The sequence below is a fragment of the Phaethon aethereus genome, assembly GCF_964289735.1.
Source record: "Phaethon aethereus genome assembly, chromosome: 9".
NCBI classification, from domain to species: domain Eukaryota; kingdom Metazoa; phylum Chordata; class Aves; order Phaethontiformes; family Phaethontidae; genus Phaethon; species Phaethon aethereus.
Window position 1 is genome coordinate 2,107,979 of NC_138585.1, and position 25,391 is coordinate 2,133,369.

Consider the following 25,391-nt stretch of genomic DNA (forward strand, 5'->3'; position numbering starts at 1 on the left):
CACTGCATCTGAAAGAGGTTTCCCTGCTCAACTGGAGATCGACACTGCCAGAGTGAAGCAAGGACGATGTTAAGAAGTGCTCTTATACCAACTCTCAAGAGGACGAGGTTAGAATACATTTGCAGGATCTCACAACAAAATGCTGATTAAAAAAAGAAACTAAAAATCCTTAAAATAAAACCCACTATTACATTCCTGGGGATATCTCAACTCAGAAGACCCTGGACGTTAGCACCTCGGTACCAATTTTCTCCAGGAACATGTCCACCTTCTGATTAAAAATGACCCAGCTGGTTATACTGAATAGGCTTTGTTCACAGGTTACCCTACAGTAAGGTCTTTTCATGCTTCCTCATTTGATAAGACTGAGTAGTTTAGGTTTTTTGATCTGTTCTCCAATCTTCAGGGCCACAAGGCCTGGTCCCCTGTGAAAGCAGCAAGAGAATCCCCCCGCGTTTGTACACAAAGCTGTCCAGGCAGGACTCCCAGGATGTTTCTCTGTAATGTGCTTGCTTTCTGAACTTTTTTTTTTTTTTGCAACAAGTCTGTGTGTCTATAAATACAATCCACTCTTTACAGTAAAAAGTGTTAAAATGTCAAAAAAATAAATATCCATGTTACAGTAACTAGATTATTCAATAAAATACATCCCTGCCATTCTTGATTGAAATGCTCAAAGAGAATTAATTTCATTTGGACATTTTCCAGAGATTCGGGTTATTGCAAATCACTCCTGGGGTGGGAAGGAGAAGCATCTTCTCTTCCTGTAAAGTGTGATGAAGGGGAATGAAGTGGAATCTCAGGGAAATCAAAATGCCAGTATCAGGAAGCTTTGGGGGAGATCTGTATTACCAAGTAGCAGAGCTGCAGGGCTTATTGGTCCTGACTGTGGCATCAGAACACTCCCCTTCAGAAGAGTCACAGTCTGATTCTCCAAACTGTGCTGGGTTCTGAAAAGCAAAAGGAAAGGGGAAGATTTGAGCAACGTTCCTCCACTGCAGATCTCCCACACCATCCCAGTCTGTAACAGCAGACAGGCAAAGGTACCACCAGCAGAGGAGGAGAGACTGGCGGCGCACAGGAGATAGCAACAACACACAAACACTCTACCAAAGGTCACTTGCCTCCTCTCAACGAGGGGACAGCAGAAAAATAACTGGTCAGAGTACCACCGTACACAGACGGAGTTATGAGAAGATGGTGCAGCAGGCAGATGGTGCAGCCCTACCCCTCCCAAACACTTGAAAGACAGTAAAAGGAAGAAAATAATTCTAGATTTGTCAGCAAGGCTGCCAGTAGATAAGTTTGAGGCAGAGAGCTTATATCCCTTCCGTTCCCTTATCTACTTTATGTGCTATTTTTTTATCCCACTTAATGCAACTGCAAATCCGATGGCCTCCCAATATCACATTCATCTTTACCAGCAAATTATGTTCAGCTTTGTTTGTGCTACTTTCCCCCGCCTACTCATCTGGCCAAGGATAAGAAAGACTGGGTATTTAAGCAGTTGCTTTGCCATAGTACATTTACCACAGCATTTCCTCATCAGTCATCCAACTTTCTAGCCCTTGGATTCCTCTGCATAACATTCTTTTTTTTTTTAACTCAGTAGAAGGAAGAGGAGATTGCTAAACTCGCCTCACAGCTGTGTTCATCTGCACAAAGTTTGCCCAGAGACATCTGAGTCTTGACTCTCCGCACAGCACACTCTTTGTCTGAAAGCCCATCAGACTGGGTGGAGATTTCAATGGGGATCTCTGGAGTCTGGGACAACATGTCGTCCAGCTTCTCAGCCAGGTCATCTTCCAGCTTGGTGGCCAACTCATCCGGGCTGTTCGAATGATCACTTGTGTTCCCCTCCTCTCCATCTGACACAGAGAAGTTCTCCGAGCTGAAGGTTGAGTAGGACTGGCAGCTACTGATGCAGCGGTGAGGTCTGCAAAGCAGGAGAGTAGTTCAGCCTTCAGCTTATATCACAGTGCCTCCGATTGCAAAGGAAAAGCAGTTTCCTGCGTGCTCTGTTCGGCTACTCTGCTTATACCTGGCCTTGACAAAGCCTGCTCCTGGTGTCCACTCAGCCCTGGGTGAGCCTGTCCCCCGGCGCCCACTGCCAGCTAGAAAAGTTAGAGCTTCTCAGTGGACAGGCTTCTGCGCACGCTCTCCCTGCACAGAGGAAGAATGAGCTCGCGAGCCAGTGCAGCGTGAGAGTTCAAACATAAGGAATTCTGCTTCTGACATGTAGTGAGGGTACCAGGCAGCTTGCTTTCGAGGCATATATTGCAATCAAAACCCTCACATCAAGTAGTGCAGTGAATGCAGAGTGGCTGCTACAGCCTTACACAGGTTCCCCTGGCAAACCTCCCATCTTCCTTTCTGAAGCACGCAATGCAAAGCAGATTTTTGCACTTGTATTTTTACCTGGCATGTTCAGCGCAAGAAGAATAGGGCTCGCTCACTGTAACAGGCAGCCCAGGCCGCTCAAGCCCGTTCTCCCTAGCGGGTATTGCCCAGGCACAGCACACGCAATACTGCCCGGTTGCTTCTCCACCCTGGGCTAAGGGCTTGAACCTTCCAAAAACGTCTTTGAGCAAAACAGGTCCTCCCCCTAGAAAAGGCTTTGCATCAAATCTCCAAGAGCCTCTTCCCACCCTAAGAACACATCTCCAGCTGAGCCATAACTGACCTGTAAAGCTGGCAGCAAGAGCTCTGCGAAGTGGTGGGCCGCCTTTCACATCTTGGAGCTGTGGAAATCTACCACCTTTTGAATGGTAGTTCAAGATCTGCATCTTTAAGTTCATCTGTTCTTACTTGGTCTTGTCTGCTACATGTTCATATTAGCTGATCTGTCCTGGAGCATATTTAACAGTCCTTTTTCCTAAAGAAAGGCTGTACTGTAGGGTTCAAACTAACTCAGCTGGGAATATCTGCAGCACCTGGGAAGTGATCCCAACAGCCAGGCTAGAATTTAGCTATGCGCGCTCAAAAATAAGCTCAGTTACTTGAATATGGAAATCACCTCATGCCAGGATTCAACAGTAATAGTACAAAATATCAGTTGACTGAACATGCCAGGAGACCCACAACAGGTCATCACACTGAATTCAGGAAAGGCAATTTGTCTTCCAAGTTAGTAAATCACTGAAGCAGCAACAATCACACAAAACCATATGAGTCAGGAAACTCATCCAGCCCAGCATTCTGTCTCCAAACCTGAGCAGGAAGAAAAACCTGGGAGAAGTATGAGAACAGGATGTGCAGACAGAGCCTGCTTTCTCCCGGCATATCTTCCTGGTTTGTACCATTCATCAAATCAGACTTCTGAGCTGAAGATCAAACCTGGATGACTGCTTAACAGCCACCAATGGACCTATACTCCATAAATTTAACACTTATGACCTGTTTATGTTTTGATTTCCACAGCATACCTTGACAATGAGCTCCACATGTGAAAATGTTTTGGATGGAAAAAGCACTTCCTTCTGTTCATTTTAAACCCTCCATTTGCTTTACTAGGTGTCCCTAACATGAACGTGAGGAACCATTCCTTGCCTATTTTCTCCACATAAATTACAATTTCATGCACCTCCAGTATCGCCTCTCCTCCTGCTAGACAAACATTTCTCATGGATTTAATCTTTTCTTCTATGGAAGCCATCTCTAACCATTCTTGTCACACTTCTCAGTACCTTTTCAAATTTCACCATGGTCTTTGAGCTGGGGCAACGAAGGTGGCATTTAAGATTCAAGCTGCAGGTGTGCCATGGATGTATACAACAGCAGACAAGCTTTTATTTTCTTCTCTGCTCCTTTCCTAACAACTTTTAACCTATTTACTTATGGGATCACTTCTGCACTTTAAGCAGCTGCTTTCATAAAGCTATGGGACCAATTCCATGATCTCTTTCCTGAGCACAGGACTGTAAAGCCCACTATTACATAGGCTTAGGTAGGAACACTCCCTCAAGTCTTATTTTACAGGCAACGCCATCAAATTTGACCTGCCCTGTTGTCCCCTCGCTCTTCAGTCCTATTTGAATTCAACTACAAAGGTGCTGGTCTGCCCCACTGCAGCAACAGTTAATGAACAACACTTGAAAGAGTCCACAAAGGATCCCAACATCCAGGTAAGTCTGATTCTGGTGAAACAGATGCAGCAGCTTATTTTTATAGGCTAGATAACATTATCACATGTGATCAAATTGTGCTACAAACAGCCCGCAGCAGAAAAGCTATGCTAGAGAAAACATCTCACAACAGGCTGAAAACAGTGAGTGAATGTGAGGGATCAGCCGAGGGTGGATGGGACACACTGAATGCGATTCTTTTCTTTTGCCAGCACCTTCTGCAGTTTCAATGCTGGTGTAGCTGCTATGACAGTTCTGCTCCCAAGTTTTGTCCCAGCAAAGAGAGATTAGAGTGAATTCACCTTTTACCTTTGTCTACGAGGAAACTCCACTTCACTGTCTACTTCACCCTCTTCCTCTTCTGAAGAGTCATCACCACTCTGGCAGAAAACAAGGACAAGAATGGTGTCACAGTTGTGAAAGGACAAACATGCAACTACATCGCTGCCCCTTGGTCCTCCAGGACAAAGTCACTGTGTCAACAGGCTGCAACAATCTAGACAAGAAAATAACCCGCAAATCAGCGAAAACTGACTCGGACATCTCCTTACCAGGAGGTTATTTCAGGCAGTCTCAATGCTGCCATTTCTGAATTTGGAGTGATCGACTTTGAAATACACTGGAGTACTTTAGCAGGCACTGAGTACACAATGTTCCAGATTTTTACAGAAGCAAATCAAGTAATTAGTATCATACTGAAATCTACATAAATTATTGAGCTGATCTGGCACCCTTAGCTTTATGATTTCCACCCTCTTCTACATGAGCCCATCATAGAACAGGACAGGGGATGACACAGCCTTTGCTGGTGGGTTTCATGAACTAGCAAAACTTGAGTTTTGTTCCATTCTCTACCTCAGTGAGCAGAGAGCCTTTTATTCTCCTTTTCCCATCCAAATCCACACCCTGCACTCTTGGGTTTTACAGCCTCCTCCTATGCTATCCAACCCCTCACTCAGACTCAGCCTCTACCTCATCCCATCCCCTTGTAATAGAAGGTCCTCCTCCCTTCATTCTGGGCCCAAAACACACTCTTGGTCTGGTACTCATCCTCTTTTCCTTCACTTTTCCACCCAGGCTCAGTTTTCCTGCTCTTTGAACTCTACTCAGACTGGTTCCTACTTCTTTCACCACCTGCATGGAAGCAGGAGGAATGAAGAAAAACTGTTCCTGTACTGATTTCTTTAAGATAAAGTTGTACACGTAACTTGACTGCTATGTGCGTGGGAAACATGGCTTTACTACTATCCTGTATCCAGACACTAGCCTATGCTACACACCTTCTTTTGATGAAGAGGGAGAAGAGGAGCAAGCTTTGGGGCTTTTTTCAAATCATTGTGCTTTGCCCTTACCTTTTGAAGGGGTCTTGCTTTGCAAGGTAGCACTGAGGAAGCCATGTGCTGGGGAGTGCCTAGGGCGGACGCTGACTTACAGTTGCTGAAGCCCTCCTCCTCTGTCTTCTCAATGAACTGCGCATTTTCGTATAGGGAAACAGATGTTGGTGATTGAGAACGGCTCACCCCTGTTTCAACAGATGACATCTGTACCTGACCACTGTCCTCTTCCCTGCACTGAAAACAGGAATTATATGGATCTGTTTTGCAACACTCCCAATGATCAGCTTTGCTTTCTTTGCTCTCCAGATTCCTTCGGCAATCTGCTTCCATGGCAGCAGAGATGAGATCGGGGCTGGAACCAGACATCCGCCTTTGCGCGTGGTTACTGAGAGGGCTCCGCAGCGCTGCTGCGGGGCCAAAGTACCTTAAGTTGTTTGCGCAGTTGGCAATATCTTGTCCGTGGGCATGAAGCCGTGAGTGATGGCCATGGGGATGGCTGTGGCCAGGTTGCTGCGGTAGGCCGGGATGATGAGAATGATTATGAGGTGGAGGTGGGGTTGTATCATCTTGCACTGGCTGGTTTTTCAAGATCCCTGCAAAATCATTGTAGCTGCCTTTGCTGTTCCCTCGGCGATGACGTGGCTTACTGCGGTAGCGGCTTTTGCCACTCAGTGTTGACATTTTAGGACTTCCTGAGACTGGTGAGCCATTGGATGCTGCTTCTGTGCTGGGTATGCCCTCTGACTTCAGCAGATCTGGCCTGAGAGACAGTCAGCAGAAGTTACACATTAAACCACAAACTAAGAAATGACATTGACTCAGAGCCAGGATGAAGAGGCAGCTGTAGCCATAAGCACGCTCTGCTTTCTAAAATCTACAGGCTTCCCTCCCCTTCAGCTGTTAGACTTCTGCATTTAGTTTCCTTTGATTCTCTCCCCTCAATGTCCTTCCCATTCAGCCCATCATGCTCTACACTCATTCTTGCTGCTTTTTCCAATAGCTGCCGCATACTTTCCTTTTTCCGCTGTTATTTTGACATTCTGCTCCCAAAATAGCTCCCTCCTAAGACCTTGGTGTAGGGCATGTCTCTTACTATGTACATATACAATGCTCAGCACGCTAGGGTCCCAATCAGCTGATGTTTAGCAGCCTGCTTATTTCAGAAGTCTATGTGGATATTAATTCAGAAGTGATGATTCACTGTTAATCAGGACTCTTTAACTCCTGGAAATACCAGAAAAGCAAAGAATAAAATAGACAACACCTCTGGAAAAAAAAAAAAAATCTTACTTTCTGAAAGTCATGCAGAATAGAAAGAGCTGCAAGGACAGCATGAATTCCCAAATCTCAAATCCCAATTTAATTCCCCAACAGTGAGTCCATCCTCCCTGAGGACTGGCTGATTTCCACAGTCCCTCACCCTGCTTATCACCGTTCAGATCAAGGATGATCTAACTGCTGGCTGCTTGGACAGTTAGGAATTCAAGACAACACATTCCTGTCAAAGCACCATCATCTGTGAAAAAAACGGTTCCAGAGAGCTGCCCAGGTAGAAGGGATGGCAGGATTCATCACTTTTACCTTAAGACAATTAAACAATTGTGATTCTGAGACCAGGTCCAAGAGTGAACACCCCTTTGGCCTGTCCTGTGTTGTCACCAGACTCCAAATATAAGTGCCTGCTCATCTCAGTGGGGATCTACCACTGGTTCCTGGCACAGAACTAGGTTGTTACTTCTTACCGTTTAGTCTGGCTGCCTGGTTTATGGGAGACCCCTTTCCTCTTCATCAGCTTCTCCACTGTATTGGGATGGATTATTGGTCTGACTGGGTGGCGTTTGTAAGTGCCAGGGTATTTCTTTTCCACCGCTTGTTCCCTCCTGAAACATTGGGAAAGAAAAAAAAAAAAAAAAAACAAACCCACAAAATCCCAGATCAGTTCTCTCTTTATCCAGTTGCAACTGCTGCTGGACAGAAACACAGCTCCCCCGTAAGCACACTGCGTGCCTGTTTCTCAGCTATGGCTGGGTGCAACACAACATGCTCTTCTGGGAAAGGACATAGTCATTTTCTAAATTCTCTCTGCAGAGATCAGACAGTTGGAACAGGGCGCTGGCGCACGGTCCAGAAACAGCACTGCTTTTCTCTTTACAAAGGGGCCAAAGGATGCCAACACCAAATGGGAAAGGTGCCTTTCTCCCAGGCAGTAAACACTGGGTAAAGATACGTGCAGTAAGTAGTCTGCAGTAACCTACTCTTAAGGGGCCTCTCTCTGCTCGCCAGCTCTTTCTTTACCCTGTAAGTTTGTCAGGGGACACTAAATCTGCAGGTGCCACTATGCAGTTTAGAAATTAAGTATTTTTTTCCTCTTGTATGCATATTACCACGTGCATGGCATGCCATTATGCCCAGAGATACATACTTTATGAGCTCCTTCTCACGGACCTCCAGCTGCAGCATAATAGCGCTGAGCTCCATGTATAAGTTATTGGCTCGCTCCAGCTTCCTCTCATAGTGTTCTCGGATATCCAATGCATGCCTGAAAAACAGAAAAGTCATTATTCCACAGTCTGATGTCTGTGGACCAAGAGAAGAAAAAAAGGAAAAGTGCAGGCACTTTAGCAAAAGGTCTTCTAAAAGTCAAATTTGCCAGCTGTATTGCATTGAACCCCAGAGAGCTAACAGTGAATGACAATTAAGAGCTTGGTACACCGATGAATCACGATACGATTTAAAAAGCATTTAGCAGTCTTGACAGATGGCAACACTTCTCACTAGAAAAGCTGCAAATCCCTCGCATGCATCCGCAAGCCCTTTGGCCAAGCCCTGATCATCCTGTTTGCACAGAGAAGGGGCTAAGTCAGCTTTTCAAGAAACAAGGAAAGAAGTCACCTGTTTGTACTTCATAAAAACCAGTACGCCCCTACAGCTACCATATAGTTGCAGAAGACATCTTGAACCACAGCTGAAAGATGTGACCATCAAAAGCTCCCTAGGGCTAGGGAACACTGATCAGCAACTACATCAAACCCGCTGAACAAGGTTTCCTTTGGTTTCTCAGGTCTGACACAGGACTGCTACTTGGTGTTTTACGTTTCTCTGTCGTAACGATATTTGCAAGTTTCTATCACACAAGGTAACACTTTTCTTTCTTAAATAAACATTCTGCTTTCATTTTTAAGTTGGTCTAATGTTCAAAATTAATTTTGGTGGGCTGATAAATTGGAGTGTGTTCACTTCTCTGGAAATAACTAATCCAAAGAAAGTATTGGGGCAGAGAAAGCTCACAGCAAACTGCAAAATGCATTTTCCACTGAGATGGATGTACCTGCTTCAGTGCTATTATCACAAGCTGTATGGGAAAAATGAGCAGTAAATATAAAAAGACTGTCAACAGACCTCAACTCTTCTCTTCGACGACGAATCAATTCTTCATCTAGCCGGTGGATACAAGTTCCTTCACTTTTAATTTTCTCAAAATGTTTCTTCACTTCTTCTCTCCATTCAGCCTAGGAGAGAAGAGGAAAGCAATTTACTTTTAGGTATTTACAAAGAATTGAGATCCCTGGTTGTACCACAGAAAAACTCTTGGGCAACTTTCATTGCGTCTGCAGAAAATTACAGGTTTGTGTTGAGAATGTGTTTCTGTTAGCTGAATTATTTTAGGTAACAACATCGCAGCATGTTTAGTTTCAGGATTTTCAAATGGGTTTTCCAATTTTGTGCTCTGATTAGGTCATTTAAAACATATATGCATTTTCTAAAAAATATTTTTACAAATTCCTGAACATTCATCCTAAGACAACATTTTCTTTCCTTTTTGTCATTTAAAGTAAACAGAAAGGCTTATGGTTTGGAAAGCTATATTCATGAGAGTGATGACTGTCACTAGGGTGATACTAACTCTGTTTGCCCCTTGAAGACCTGGTTCTTGCAGCTTTAATAAATGCACCCACTTCCTCACGTACACCCCAACACTGTATAGATTGTCTATACCAGCAAGGTTTCATTCTCATTCCCTCCTTGGGAGCAAACAATAGCTCACTGGGTAGGACTCAGAGGAATCCCTAAGAACATACTTTTAGATCTTCCCTGAAAGTCCCAGAGTCCCTTCACTGCCCTGTAACAGCTCTCTGTCCCACAGGCTACCCTGCTCATCTTCACTGTAAATGCGATGGTTCCACTCCCAACAGTCTCATGGTCTCCTGTACAACAGCACTGGGAGCACAGCTGGGAGCAGAACATCTAAAGTCAGCAGTCTCAGGGGGAAGTGAATGAGACGACGCTGAGTTTCTGACTAAAGTCAGCAGATGTCTCAGTTTGCAAAAGTTTGGGTAAAAGATTTTCAAATACCCATCAGTTTGCTTCTCCCCAGGAATCAAACTGGAATCATCGATCCAGACTTTTGTTGTACTCGCTGGGCCTCCGAAATCAGATCCTTGGAGCTAACTCTAGTACTCATGAGCTACAGCCACTCTCCAGTTACCTGTGATTTGAAATAAGTTTCCTGAGGAGTAGCCAACACATCAGCAGATGCGATATCCAGGTGCATCAGTGTCTGCCGGAAGGAAGGACGATTCCGGGGCTTGCTCTGCCTGGATCAAAACAGACAAATACCCAAGCATGAGACAAGGTTAACATTGCTAGCTTCTCCTACGCTTCTGAAAGGGCTTCTCACTAGAACGTATTCTCTGAATTGTGTAGCTGACAGACTAGAGCAAAGGAGCTTTTCTGGTTTTCTCTTTTGCTGAATATGAGTTGATTGTGCTACAGTTGTTTTGTATTCAGTTTTTGGTTTGTGATGATCTAATTCTGAAAAAACAAAAGAGATGAAAAACATTTCAGGTAGGAAAATGTGATTACAAAGTGAAAGATAGGATACAAACTGAAACTGTTCCTAACTTGTTTGTCAAGAAGAAACAGATCTCAGTTCATGATCCTGTTCATTTCCGAATTTTGTACTGGGAATGCTCAATCTAGTGGAAATGATCATCTGTGTTCAACAAAACTGGTGTTTATAAGCACCAAAGGTATCTATGTTGCCACACAGTACATGCCTGAGCCTATGCAGTATTGTAATGCACTGAACATCTCTGTAGGATCACATTCAAGCACAAAACCATTTGTATCTTTGAGAAAAAAAAGAGACCATCACTCGAGCTGCAGGACCGAACCCACCAGACTTGCTGCATGGATTCAGTGCTCAGGACAAGAAACAGCTCCTTCAGCCACCTCTCCCCTACAAACCACCTGCTTCCACTAGGTGGGGACACAAGCGTACGTACGCGGCGTTCAGAGCCGCACAGACCGCTCCCTGCCTTGGGCAGCCGTACCTAGACACATACGGCAACAGCACGACCTGCTGCAGCTCAGGTCAGGGGGGAAAACGGCCACCTGAAAAGATCCATAGGTGCTCTGGCCTGCTTTTGCCTTGGTGCCATCGGGAAGATGGCTGGTAAAACTCATGGAGTGGAGAAAATGCTGGAAGACCACTCACACTCTGTGTCGATGCAATTACAAAGACAAAGCATTAATGCATAACCCAAGACAAAGAATTTCAACTCTAATCTGGCATGTGGAGGAAACTGAAAGCATTTTCCTGTAAAATCCCAGCTTCATACAGAAAGATCGAATTTCTCTTTGTCCAGTTCAAAAGTCAGTCACTTACAAGGGAGTTTCAGAGTGAAAAATCATTTCCTTTCGCTCCGGAGCCAGCCTTAAGAAATTTTACCCCTACTTTCCTTCCAGCTCCTTTTCTCTTTTTTCACCGAGCTACCTTTTATCACCTACTTTGCTACAACAACGTAACCGCCTCTGCGAAGAGCGCTGGAGATGACCTTCATGCTGCCCGCTCCTGATTCCCACTGGACAGGCCACTCCTGGCTAACTGTCACCCTCCTGGGGCTCCCATCAAGCTCTACTCTCCCACTTCTCTCCTACTCAACTCCTTCCCCCTCACTAGCCCGTCTCAAAAGTGTTGGCCCGCTCCCTCCCCTGCCCCATCCACCCACCAAACCAGACACGTTTCTTCCTGCTTCCTCTAAGCTCCAAATGTCCTCCTGGGGCCCAGGCCTGCTGCCACGAGGAAGCAGAATCCAAAAATGTTACAACTTATTGCTCTCGTGGCAAGTGTGAGAGTATTTAACAGCCCTCTGCTCTGGGCTCAGCGTGCCCACCCTGACCCTGGTTTCATTGGTTTTACTGGGAGTCTGGCAAGAGCTGCGAGCCAGCCCTAGGTCTGTGCAGTGCAGGGTTCAGGCTCTTACCAGGTCTGCTTCATGAGGATTTTGAAGCCGTCTGGGCAGGTGGAAGGGACAGGAAGGTGCAGGCTGTTACTGCCCACTCCCCAAATGATGGCTGAAGAGTCCACATCCTTGTAGGGAATCTCTCCTGTAAGCAGCTCCCACAGAACTACCCCAAAGGACCTGATGAAGAAATAAACTAAAATAAAAGCTTCTGTGTGAACTCAATTTAACAGAAACATCTGGAGCTTGAAAAAAAAACCAACACTGTTTGTTTGTCAAAACAGGGAAATAGGTATGTCTGATTTAAAATTGTAAGTACATGCAATGGTGTTTACATACTAGTTTTTAACCAAGAGCAGCTATTTCACACACCAGGTAACTCTTCCTGCTCTGCCCCAGCACTGGGCTGAACACCAAACCACACTGGTTTTCACCCACCCTTTCCTACTTCTTTGTGAGATTTTTAAAACCGTGAAAGCACATTTTCTGTACAGATTAAATCTTACTCCTGTTACATGAAAAGGAAAGTCAGTTTTTCTGAGATAAACTTTTGACTGTTCTTGTTAGTAAGAACAAATCACCTACTACTGGACAGATGAACTGCTAAGTGTCTTACAGAGACAACGCAGCAAAGGTTTTGTGGGATTTTTACATTTCATTTAACTTGTTTTTCCCCCTAGCCAAAAGCTCCCTCTGCTGCTAGGCATACTCCTAAGAGTTTCATAGGTTTGAGACATGGGACTACAACAACTGCAACATGGAAATTAAGAAACAAATGCAACATGATGCAGAAGTGTCAGCATCAAAAGCACACGCAGTCTCATCTGATATTTCTTTTGTGCTGAAGAAAGGAAGGCTAAAGAAAGAAAAAAAAAATTAAGAGAACGCTGCTTGGAGAAGAACCTCCTCTTACAAGAACTGAAAGATATAGGTAAGAAAACTCATTTTGCTTCTCTTCCTTATTGAAATGATCAGTAAGGACCAAAACTTTAATTTATAACAGCAAACAGTTACTTGTTTTATTTACAATCTTCACTCAATAAAACACCAAACAAATATCAAACCAGTAAATACAGAGGTAAACAAAACGCTGCTGAGAACCAACACCACCCTTACTACAGATGAACCTGAAGCAGGCGGGATACGAGGTGAGGTACAACCATCTCAATTTCAAACCCAGACGTATCACCTTACTTGCATGCCCCATCCATCTGTGGGACACCGACCCTGCCAAGCTTGCTGGCAAGTCAAACCAGGTGAAAAGTGAGAAGCGTGTTTCTGGCTGGTACTAGTGTCAAGTTGCTTTTATTAAGTACAGAAGAACATCTAAGGGACAAACTGCCTGGGTCTGAACAGCCATCAGTCAGGAAACAGGACTTCATGTGAAAAACGTTACACTTTCAAAGCCAACTGGCTTCAAATCACGTGGAGGAAAAAAACCCAAACAAGCAGCATTTGAACATTTTTTTCCCTCGATTTTTTTTTCTGTGGGCTGCAGGAGAGCAGGGATCCAGGTGGTTGGACAAACTACCAGGAAACCCCATCTGGTTTCAGCTTTGTTATGATTAAGAACTGACAAAGGATTTTCAAGACTCCTGATAAGATTATAGATTTTTTTTTTTTTAGCACACTGTTAAAGATGAGAGAGAGGAGACATACAAGCAACTTAGGAATTGTTCTCATTTGTCGTCTGCATTCACGAACACTGCTTTTACTCATCTTAGGGGGAGGAATGGATGTCAAGGAGGAGTTTGAGCAATCACCGCTGCCGCCAACTCAAGAGGAACTTGCATCAAAGGCATCTCTAGGTTTGCACCAAAGAGCAACAGCTCTAAGTCACTGAGGAAAGGAGTAAAGGAGTGCCCACAGTCCTCACCAGAGTTAGCAGATGTTTTTTATTGGATGTGATGCTCCACACAATATTCCTAAACGTAAGTCACTCTAAAGTATGGAAAGCTGAGGGTGGAAATCCAGCACCATTCCTCCTCATGAACTTGTGATCCAAAGCAGGGAGCTCAGAAGACAAATGGTGAGTGTATTTTCTTTCCAAAACAACCCAAGAGTTTCTCCTAGAAGAGTTTGCTATGCCAAGGCCTGCTACATCCACACGAAATGAACACACAAAACACTACTGGCACAAGAAGAGCTGTATGCTGCAGATTACAAGATTTTCTCTTTCCCTGCAGGAAATCTTGACTTAAAGTCATGACCCAGCTCTGAGCTAAAACACCAGCAGCAGGCTGCCGTCTGACTCCACTCGCACTCTGAACCACCCGTGGCTTTGACCTGCAGCTTCATGCTGTGTAAGGGAGGTGACAGCATTTGAAGCTGAAAAACCACAAGAAGGAAAATTCATCGTGGCTGTAAAGCAGGGAGAAGTGCATTTGTCCTGGCTACTGACATTTAATACGCAGAAATAACAAGGCAGAAACAGAGATGCGGTTCCCTTGAGGACCCTGAAGCCTGTGGAGAGGCATCCCAAAGGAGCTCCAAGGCTCAGCCCTCTCTCAAGCATTTTTAATAGCACAGAGATCTGAACCTTTCCTTGTGTTCCCTCACATACAGAGTACATTTCATGTGGGATGGGAACAGATGTTCAAAACTCTTACAACGTATCCTGGTTTCCTCCCTCTTGGGTTAGATTCACAGGACCACAATCCTGTGGCTGTACACAAGCCAAGCCCAGCACGCAGAAAGCAAAAGGTGGTCAGATCCTTCAAGCTAGCAGAGCAGAGGCCTCCCTACAGCTCAAACGTGGGCCTGAAAAGGGTAGAAAGCAAGTGAAAAATACCCTAGCTGCAGGAGTCGCTGAAAGGGTCCTGAGCATCAGGAGTGGAAGAAAGCGGCCTGAATAATGACACAGGGAAGAACTATTGCATTTTCCTTTACTGCAAGACACAGATAGTCTGCACCAAGTCTCATTAGGTACCTTCAGATCCCCAACACACAGCTTTCACACACGTATGTCATTTCTCTTTCCATTATAGCCCGTGGCTCAGTAACAAAGTGCAGGGCACTAGGCAGGTGGAGAAAGGAATAGTCCACCACAGAGCAAACTATCCCCACGCCTAGGATGAGAAAAAGAGTGCTCAATATGTAAAGTGCTGGGAAACCAAGTAGCTAAAGATACTTAAGCACTGATACTACTCACCAGATATCCACCTTTTCAGAGACAGGTTCATTGCGTATCACCTCTGGGGCCATCCATGCCACAGTTCCCGCAAAAGACATTTTGGTACTTTTATCACTGAGTTCTTTAGATGTACCAAAATCCGAGATTTTTACTGCATCTGTGTGCGTAACTAGAACGCTGGAGAACAAAAAAGGGGGGGGAGGGGAAATCAGCTTTTTTCCAATTTTTCTTGTATCACAACAGCTACTGGGAGTAAATCCCTTCTTAATCAACATGAACAGTTGATGAAGCCATGCTGTCCACAGTTGCAACACACGAAAAAAGATTATGCATTTTCACCGATGAAAGCACTCACTTTCTTTGAGGTGGTTGTGTTTCGTGCCTCAAATGCACTTCCAAATGCTACAAGTCAAAAATCAATCTTGATAAAATTGCAAATTAACAAGTCACTGAAGGTTCACTACATGTGGGGACGTTTCAGAATTTTAGTAAAGCTCTACCTTAAACTGCGCTGTCAACCATCTGAAAGTATTATCTTAATGCACTGTCACAGTCATGTCATAGGCTAAAGAAGTGATAAACATCTAGGGAGTAAGAATATAAGCAGCCAGATAATTTTAGTCAGAAAGCAACAGAAAAATGAGAAAGAAGCATTCCAGAAAACAAGGGAAATAACAAAAGAACAAGTAAGAATGAAAAATAAAAAAGCAGAAGGCAACAGAATATCCCACTTTCAAAAAGCACCAGACACCATCAAATCATTACAAATATTTCCTGACTGCTATTTATCACGTCAGATACTGGTAAAATTTCCTGTTTTGTTAAATTGCAGCACAGGAGGGGAGTGCTAACAAGTTTCATTGGTTTCACTCTCAGCAGTTTTGAGTCAACATGGAATAAAAATAATGGGGCTTTTGACCTAACTTTAAACTATTCCTCAAGAGAAAAAAGACAGCCACAACTGGGAGATGTTTAAGTAGCTAGAGACTCACTTTGGTGACTTGAGGTCTCGATGGATGATTTTGTGAAGGTGCAGATAATTCATCCCACTTGCAATCCCCGTGGACCAATCCACAAGCAGCCGAGGAGTCACTTTCCGCCCTGCTCGCAGGACTTCGTAGAGCTGTCCATGTGCACAGTACTCCATGATAATACAGTAGCATGGGGCTTGAGTGCAAACTCCCCTGTCAAAGCAAACACAGCTAGTGAGGATTAGTAGAGTAAAAGTCCCCGAGCAACTTTCAAAGGTAGAGAGTTTTGGGGCAGGACAGTAACCTATTTACTCTGCCTGGGCAAGGGTCTGCTAACAGTTCTCCTTCCTGAACAGGAAGGGGAATGTTTCCTGCATGCTTTTGACAGGAAGAACCTCATTTGTGAGACGGGTAGTCTTCCTTCAACTTCCACACCTGCAGATGTGTAGGGTTCACAGCAGGCGTTTTGTGAGCCTGTATGCAAAGTGCAGCATCGGGTGGGAATGACGTCCATAGCTTTGTTTTCACAAGAATGTGCGACAATTTGAGAGGAAGGATCACCACCCATTTTGTCCTACAGACAGCTTAGTTCCTGGATTTTAAAAACTTGGCCAGGGTACACAAGCGAATGGCTTTTCCCCGGATAAAGGTATGTTTCTAACAAGTTTCACAACCTACTTGAACGCAATGATGTTAGGATGTTTGAGTTTCCGCAAGTGCTTGATATCCGTTTCGTTCTGATCTCTCACTTTCTTGATGGCCACCTCCTCTGCCCGGAATTTGCCCAGGAAGACAGCTCCCTGCGCACCGCTGCCCAGCCACTGCAGCTCCGAGATCTCCTCAAACGGGACCTCCCAGGTATCTAGGCACAGGCAAGCAAAGGAAACAACATAAAAGACCAAGACCACAAAAATGTTCTGCTGCAAGGTCACACCAGGACAGCACCCGCCCTCTCCCTTGTATATCTCGAGGCGGACTTTTCTGTGGGTGGTAGATGGCTTCTCCTCCCAGTACAGGCGCAGCAAAGGCACACTCCGCATGGGCTCAACCCCAGCATCCCTTTCGTCCTCTCCCCCATCACTGTCACCTCCAGCCTGTTCCTTCCCATCCTCCCAGCTGCTTTTTCAACAGAGCTCACCACCACTAACCACTCGGGTGAGCCGCTTTGACTTGGCGGGCAGCAATTTCACATTCCAGGAACACTGGACTGGCAATTTAGGGAGGAGGTCCTCTGCTCCAAAACTGAATGATGACGTTATGCCTTATAAAGTACATGACTCCATTGAAAAGCATAGATGAGGAAAAAAAAAAATTTAACATTGACAACTGAGAAAAAAAAAATTTAACATTGACAACTGACAAAAAAAAAATTGAGGGTTCCCCCCCGCCGAAACAGGGCAAATATAGGTAATAAAGGGAAAGGTAAAACAGACACCAGCAACCACCAAGCTACCCAACACAAAGCACATTAACCACCACCACCAGTCACAGAAAGAGGTCTTTCCCACACCAACATTGTGTATATCGGTGTCAAACTGGCAAAAAAATTTTAAGCGATTCCTCCTCTTAGGCATCCTCATGCATCCTGCAGGGATACTGCCAGAGTGGTCCAGTAGCACTATATAAACTGTTTCAAGACTGTGGTACCCATCGGAGCAGAAAGCCTTGTCTGCAAGTCACCTTGAAATTACCTTAACATCCCACGAACAGCAAGATAAAAAGGCAGGCAATCATTTATTTACTGTATCAATAAATGTGTACGTTTAGAGAATAAATTATCTAGCAGCAAAACCAACAAGTAACCCGCTGATTTCTGCAAGAAAAGGAAGTCGCGCCTGTACAGATCCCTATTTCAGAACACTACGAAGACGTGCCGCCTTTCATCCAGTCTCCAAAGCCATTGGGCTGTTCCCAGGGCTGCAACTGGAATTATGCAAAAGCATCCATTTTAGATACTGTCACCACTGAAGGGATACTTATATACCCAAACTGTCTCTGGACTGATCCTGATTCAAATCTTTCCCTCAAATCACTCCTGCGACAGTCAGACACTAGCTGCCCAACGCCTCCTGCCGATGACGGCTCTCCAGGCACGGCCAAGGAAAGCCAGCTCCCAGCACTCGTTCTGCTCACTGAACTAGAAAAAAAAATCATTGTTAATCTACAGCAAAAATTTCCTTCGACTTGGCAGGGCAAAGTTCAAACCTCAGCTCATGTTTCTTCACAGACAAAAGTCTGTTTTTCACAATGATATAACGGCTTGCAACCTTAAGTTGTACAAAAATATTAAGACAGAGCATGCAGCTCTCAACTGAAATACATTATAACTAAGCAACCCCATTAACCACGGATTTGCAGCGGACAATCCCTATCCTCAATTTTCAAGAATGCCATGACACTGTGAAGGTCATACTGTCTACCAGCAAATGTGTCCTTTGGTATTGAAGTAAGAAATGCCTGTCCGTGTAAGAACCTAATAGAAATTGATGCATGAAACCAGCTGTGACCACTATCTCGACCACAGGACATTCAAGTATTTTAAAATAATAAGCATTCTTCTTCACCAAACAACTTCAACAGCCCACAATACCTTGAAGCAAAGAACGGTGAATTATGGCTGCCCCAGCTACAGCACGTCTACACGGCAAGTACAATGAGAAACACAGCATGCGAGGTGATGCCAATATCTCTGTCATCTCAACCAACAGCTTGAAACAGAAAAGGACTTGCATAAACCAGCCGCAAGAACTTGGGTGCGTGGCAATGATGACTAGCCATAGTTAAGCCAAAGTGCCTGTCCAGAAGAGTAACACCTCAGATGGTCAGCAGGGTGGCTAGCAAACGCGTCTGGACACACTAATCATGACTTGACTCTGCTGCCAGCCTTGTTCAAGAAGTCTGTTAACATGGCTCAGCTAAATATCCTTTGAGATTGCCCAGACTTCGCGGCTTGCTACAGCTCTCCTAGCACTCCCCCGCTCCTCCAGTAGAAGAGAGATGAGGATCTCTCCTACCAGGATGGAACAGTTTTTATTCCAGACTCTTCTGGGCCTAGAGAAGCCTGTGGGATACTTCCCCTAAATAAATTAAAGTGTAATAGCAGCAGGAATTACGCAAGAGCTTGCGTTTCTAAGGTGATTAAGAACCATTTGAGTAGAATGATGGGAATCTGTTTCCCATGGGGAAGAAATGCAGGAGCAGCCTGGGCCATTGAGTCAATCTATTTGAAGCAAATTTTTGCCGTTTGCCAGCGCTGGCTGCTCGCCAGCATTGGCATTATGACAAGAAGCATCTCTACTTTACAAAAAAACCCACAAACACAAGCACACTTTGTAAAGCACCTTGCTCTCCAGGTCTACACAAAAATGCACACGATGACAATAAACATGTAACTTGTGAAAGGGAAGGTGAAAGCAACTCATGAGGACAGATTCTTAATCCAAAGCAAATGGCTCGGAAGTCTAATGAGCCCATAGAAAACACAAGTCTTTCTGTAAAGTGCTAGAGTCCCAATGATCCAAATGAAATAACTGGTAGACGCAAATTAAAGAACTAAGTATATCTCCCTGAAAGCACTCACCAACAGCCTCTAGAAATCAGGTCAAACAACTGGAAAAACAGAGTCAAGAGTGATTTTATGGGTCAAACCCACAATACTTAGACCTCAGATAATCAACTGGCAGCCACCGAACAATACAAAACAAAAGCAAACGCTCCCTGCAGGAATGTGCATTCACCAAGCAGGTAGAGCATTTAACACCAGCAACTGGCACTGCTCAGTCAAGCAGCAGACTGCTCTGCAGCAACTTCCAGCTGACCAAAGCTCTGCCCAGTGTGGGTCCTCAAGGCAAGCACAGCCACACGCTCCTCTTGATGATCATCTCGCATGCCGAGAAGGAAATTCAAGGAGTAATTTCAACAAGATGATGATGTGGAATCATGTAAAAATTGTTCTTATCTCTTCCCCAATTCACCAAGTCACAAGTCAAGCCTTTGCAGACAATATGGACTCAAGTATCAGACATTTGCAAAGGGCATGAAACTTATTTTACTACTTGCAACCACATCACACCACCACCACCGTGTCCTAGTGTTTGGGCAACTTCTGCTCATAGAAGAGGAGCAGTTGCCTGGAGAAGAAGCAGAGCAGGCAAACAGGGATGCCAGTGAATGGCAAAGAGTACTAAGCGGCATCTGCAGGCAACATGGAATGCCCCATGGGTGCAGGTCCAAACTGGACGCCCACCTCAGTTGTTGATTCAACCCAACACAAAGGATTGCTCCTGGATTAGCAACCGAACACTCCTCTGGTTTAAAGCAGTTGTGTCATGATGAGGGGAAAGTTCATTTGCACAGATCTGTGGCACCAGCCCAAAGCTGTAAATAAGCTCCCAGGGGAATGAAAGGCTACCGCAAGCTTCCCTCTACTGCTGGAAGGGCCAGAGACATTTCCTCAGCCTGTCTTCTCCAAACACTTGCACAAACACAAACCTTGCATCGTCTGCACTCCTGCTAAAAGGCAGCAAAAATAAAATCACATACATCAGTTAATGAACTGCTGGCTTGTACATAGTTGATGAAATGCGCACAAAGATTTTTCTGGTGGCAAGAAGGAAGAACGAGATCATCTGGAAAACAGAACATGAATATTCTGGCAAAATCCTCAAGTTTTAGCATGAAGCAGTTTAAAAAGGTTTACCCTTGGATAATAGAACCATAGTACTACCATCAAATCAGCTCCAGAGGAAAAACAAAATTTAAATCTTCTTTTCACTCTCATCCGTGACAGTGATGACACTGAAACTACAGCTAAACCACACAGGCCATATACAGCAGATCCCAATTAATCTTCAGCCCTACCACATCTGTAGCCATTTCAAAATTGCCCTTTTAGGAAGGGCCTAATGCCAAGGGAAAACGGCAAAGCATCCATGAATCTATGGCTCTGAACATGCTCAAGACACTGAGAGCAGCAAGATAATTCTGTGCGTACAACGAGGAGCTCTACACACATCCCCCAAGCACACCACCACTCTCAGCTGCTCATTTTCATTAGTTAGCGCTTCAATCTTTTTTATTAGTGACTTTCATACAAAAGAAAGGGTCCCCTGTGGGCCATCAAAGTACATATTAAACTGTGGTCTCCAATGCATCTGCTGTCCCAATTATATGCGAAATACGATCTCTTCTCCTCACAGGTAGCTTTCCTGAAGCTTCCCATCTGAGCTTACAGGCACATGCAAGCACGTGATGGCTCCACAGCTCTCGGCGATGACAGAAGTCTGACCTGGTGAGATAGCACTTGTATGGGATAGTCACAGAACTGCTGGAAGCAGCCGATGTAACTCTGCATCTGTGTCCTTTCCTTGGAAAGTTTCAACTTTGCTTAAAAAAACAGCGTACAAACCAAAGCAGCATAACCCAGACATACTGACACCATGACTCCTTTGAACGTTATCTGACTGCTTCAAAGCTCATCTTCCTTTGTAAGGGAGGCTCTCCAGCCAGATGCAGTCTCTTCCAAAACTCACCACATCTGACTCCATGTATTGTGCAATCACCCCAATAGTGCTAAATCCCCAAGGAATTTTCAATCGCTTTATTTAGACTCAACCACGTGTGACACACGGGGTTTACAACACGCAGACAGAACCAGCTTTGCCAAAGGATTTCAAAACCAAGTAAACTCTTGCTGAGCACGTAGGTCTGACAGACAAGAGGCTGCTGCTTAGGAAGGCACCTGCCATTCTGTAATGCAGAGGTGCATCTCCCTGCTCACAGTTAGGAACTGGAAACTGTTGACTCTAGGAAGGAGGAGTAAGTTTATTTCAAGGCAGATTCACTCAACATGTTATTTAACAGCTCCGTTACCTCATATTAGGAACTGCTCCCCAACCCAACTCTGGGGTTTCCTATGAACCACTCAGGTGGGTTTTCTGACCACGTATCTTCTAATTTGTCTATGCCAGAAAACCATTTGATTAACACTGAGTCATGATCACAGCGATACAAGAGACTTCTACCCCGCGGTATGCTATGGTGGCCAGGCTGTTTCCATTTTCGATAAGCCATTTCAGCTTATCGAACCATTTCAGCTCCTTAATTCTAATGACAGCTTGTTCTTTTCCCATCTGCCACTTCCCTCCCCCTGTGCTAGGGGAGAAATCAGACACCAAAGGCAGAGCATACTCTGCACTTTAGCTTTCAATAACCCCTAAAGATATATGTATGTGATTGACTGGGACATTACTTATTCCCAAGCTACACATTTTTTTTTTTATATATATATATATTTATACTCACACACACTTTTACATTTATACGTTTACACTTACACATTTATACATCTAAATGAAAAAGGTATAAACATTAAAGGACATTTTTCTGGAAAGGTAAGTACTGAATGATACTTCAAGGAATAAAATTACTCCTGAACAAAAAGACATAAAAGTTCACGTAATATGTCCATAGAGAAGCAATACTTCTGCTATTTGGTGGTCAACTGTAGACAGCCTTCACATACACATACAAGAGTAGAATTGCCTAGGTCAATGTTTTTCATCTGGCATGACGAAAATACCCATGCCTATGTTTTTGATTTGGCATTAAAACAACTGCAAAAAATGAAGTAGTTGGTACAATGCCTGTGTTCAGCACAGTTCTTTCTGATCCTCACTTACACAAATACTCGGTTCAGATTCAGACCTTGTCACAACGGTCCAAGGCATGGGTCAGAACAGGCAATTGTTTTTGACCCCATCACGAGCTGCCTTTGCTACAGATGACAGCTGTTGGCTGCACAGTGCAGGATTTCTCTTTGCAAACACATAATAGGGCTGCACGAGACAAAAATGGTCACATGGAAAGCTGGTGAAAAGCCCTGGATTCCTTCCTCGTCTTCACACATTCCCCCAGAAGCAATAAAGGTTTGCTTCCTTACTTACCTTGCTGCTGCAGTTTGTAGTCTGTGGAGTATGCCTTGCCTATGATGTTCCACACAGGCCTCAGACAACCGAAAAGTCCCTCAAGAAACCCACCACTCCCACTGCCTGATCTGTTGAACTGGACTTTAACATCATCCGCTCCACTGTTGCTCTCTCCATCCATAGTGTTCCTGTTGCCCTGAGGAATGGCTGTTTCAGACTCATCCTGCTCTCGCAGCTGCAGCACGCTGTTCTCAAATTGGTCCCTAGAGTCCTCGCTGATGCTGGTCAGCACCGCTGCAGTGACCGGGCTGCTTATGTTTTCGATGAGGTCTGCCTGCAGCAAGCCCTTCTCACGCACATCCTCTATGAGCTCGGGGGACGGGTGGTTTCCAGTAGGTGCATGTTCATCATGTAACCTACTAAAGTCTTTATCTTCACAGAAAGCTTTGCCAATCGAGTTTGGAGAGGAAGACAAGCTCAGGCGCTCCTGAGTACTGGCCATGATGCCGTGAGTGTGCATCAAGGAGATGGTCTGAGTTCGTACTTAGGGAATTAGTACAACACAATTCAGATGTGACACATGGACCCAGTACCTGAAAGAAGAGGAAAAAGAACAACTTTCAAATTTTTATTTAAGTATTTTCACTACGTGCACTTTCACAGAGGCAAGCTGATAATTAACTAGACATTCCAGCCAACTGCTGATACTTGGTAAATAATTACTGCCCTAAAAGAAGCCAATAAATTATTCCAACAGAAACTCCAACACACAGTACTCTCACTAACCTACTGCAGGAATTGCCAGGTAAACAAACACCACACGTTTTAAACAAAAGCATAAAGGTCAAAACCATGAAAGACTCTTTGCAGCAAAGAGCTGTTTCTTCATGGTTACTATAGCGTTTATCAGACTGAAGCTGTCCCCCAGGTGTTTCCCAGCTCAGGTGTGGTTTGAGTCCAGTCACTCTTTCTGGGTCTGGCACGGCCCACAAGCTCAGGATTCCTCTGCAAACCCTTGAGACGAGGCATTAGAGAAGCAAAGCACAGTGATACAGGTACCTTGAGGGATGGTTTGTAGCTGCTCCCTCAGAGCCCCACCTAGTTATGACCACCCTGGTCCTTAGTTTAATCCTTTCAAGTTCAATGAAGCCAGATGTTTTACATTCTCTAACCACATACATGTCACCCTCATAAAGAACCAAGAATTAGAGAACTTCACAGGAACGGTATACCCTCCTCTCTGATCTCCCTCCTTCCAGCCTGAAGAACACCTCTTCCCATTCCTCTGCTTTCCCCCTGCATGAAGTTCCCGGCAGGTTGCATAGAAATTCAGTGCTGGTGTCCCTTTTTAAAAGTCTCCCCCATCTCTCTCCTCTCGCTACGTGCTCCACTGCAGCGTAGTGCCACCTTTCTACAGAGCCATGCTGACAGCTGAGGGTCGCGCTGCAATCGCTGTGCACTGCCAAAGCACTTTTCTGGGGTAGAGCCACTTCTGAAACACGAGTCTCTAACTTGGTGCCAGAAGTAATTAAGTGCATTCAGCCTGTAACACAGAACAAAGTCCGATTTTAAATTCCATACGAAGTCGAGAGGGGAGAAAAAATGTCAGTAACAGAAACTATTTTGTTAAAAAGTAAGACTCTGTGCAAAGTCCCAGGCTCTGCAAACAGCCACTGAAAGGAAGAAAGAGGTGGCCAGGTAGCACGCAGCCAATGGAAAGGGAACAGCTCAGTCCCAGAACTTCTCGAGATGAGGTCATTGCAGAGATGAGAGATAAGACCTTCAGCCTGGCGTATGAAAAGTTCATGCCCTGGGCTTCAGTCCCTCTGCAACAGCAGAAGCAGCACATGGGAGCAGCCAGGAGCCTGTTCTACGTTCCCATATTTCTGCCTGATCACATGGATATGCATAAAAGATTTATTAGAAGAACGTCATTTAGGCTGCAAACTTTGTTCTTCAAAAGAAAGCAAAATGAGTGAGGCAAAAATTGCAGCACAGTCCATACTAGTAAAGGAGCTGAATTAGACTTGTACGGAAAGCTTGAAGGTTGGTTACTCCTCACCTACCTGTGACCAGCATTACAGTGACTCACTTCCCAGCATGGGAAGGTGTAGGGTAACTGCACTAGTATGGTTACTACTATTAGTTGTTATATGATCCCAGATTTTGTTGTCGATATAAAGAAGAAAAAAATTTCAGACCTGAAGAGAATTTCAGAAAAATACCGAAACAACTCCCAGTCAGCACTCCCAGGCACTGCCCCTGCTTATCTCCAAAAGTCTGAGAGACAAGTGATTCCTTAAGCAAAAGCAAAATGTGACCAGTGCTCCTGCAGAGGAATCCGCTTTCCATAATACAGCAAATTAAGCAAAGTAAATAAAACGTCAGTCAGCTTCCACTGCAAGAAACCCTAGAGTACAAGCCAAAAGAAGAATTTGGGGTAACAGCATCCCAAAAGTATCTCAAATTTAAACAATGGGAAGTGCATTAAGGATTAAATCAGACCTGAAGGATAACATTGTTTTGCTGTTACATAGCTCTCAAAATACACTGTCTAATAAAGGCTAGGATTTTGCTTTTACCTTTTCATGTAGTTTTCTGACTTGACTTTCTGACTTTCATATAGTTTTCTGACTTGACTTTCTGACTTTCATA

The 25,391-nt window shown here is 44.6% G+C and overlaps 1 protein-coding gene across 1 annotated transcript; it reads right to left on the reverse strand.

Annotated features, from left to right (window-relative positions):
• Positions 1–848: 848 nt before the first annotated feature.
• MAP3K13 (mitogen-activated protein kinase kinase kinase 13) lies at positions 849–23,256 on the reverse strand (the record flags this gene model as incomplete). The annotated part of the gene is made up of 13 exons (XM_082003322.1): positions 849–950; positions 1,639–1,936; positions 4,434–4,504; positions 5,477–6,221; positions 7,204–7,341; positions 7,884–8,000; positions 8,861–8,970; positions 9,948–10,056; positions 11,728–11,886; positions 14,858–15,016; positions 15,832–16,023; positions 16,489–16,672; positions 22,755–23,256. The coding sequence occupies 13 exons, from the start codon at positions 23,254–23,256 to the stop codon at positions 849–851; spliced, it is 2,886 nt and encodes a 961-aa protein (XP_081859448.1).
• Positions 23,257–25,391: the final 2,135 nt, after the last annotated feature.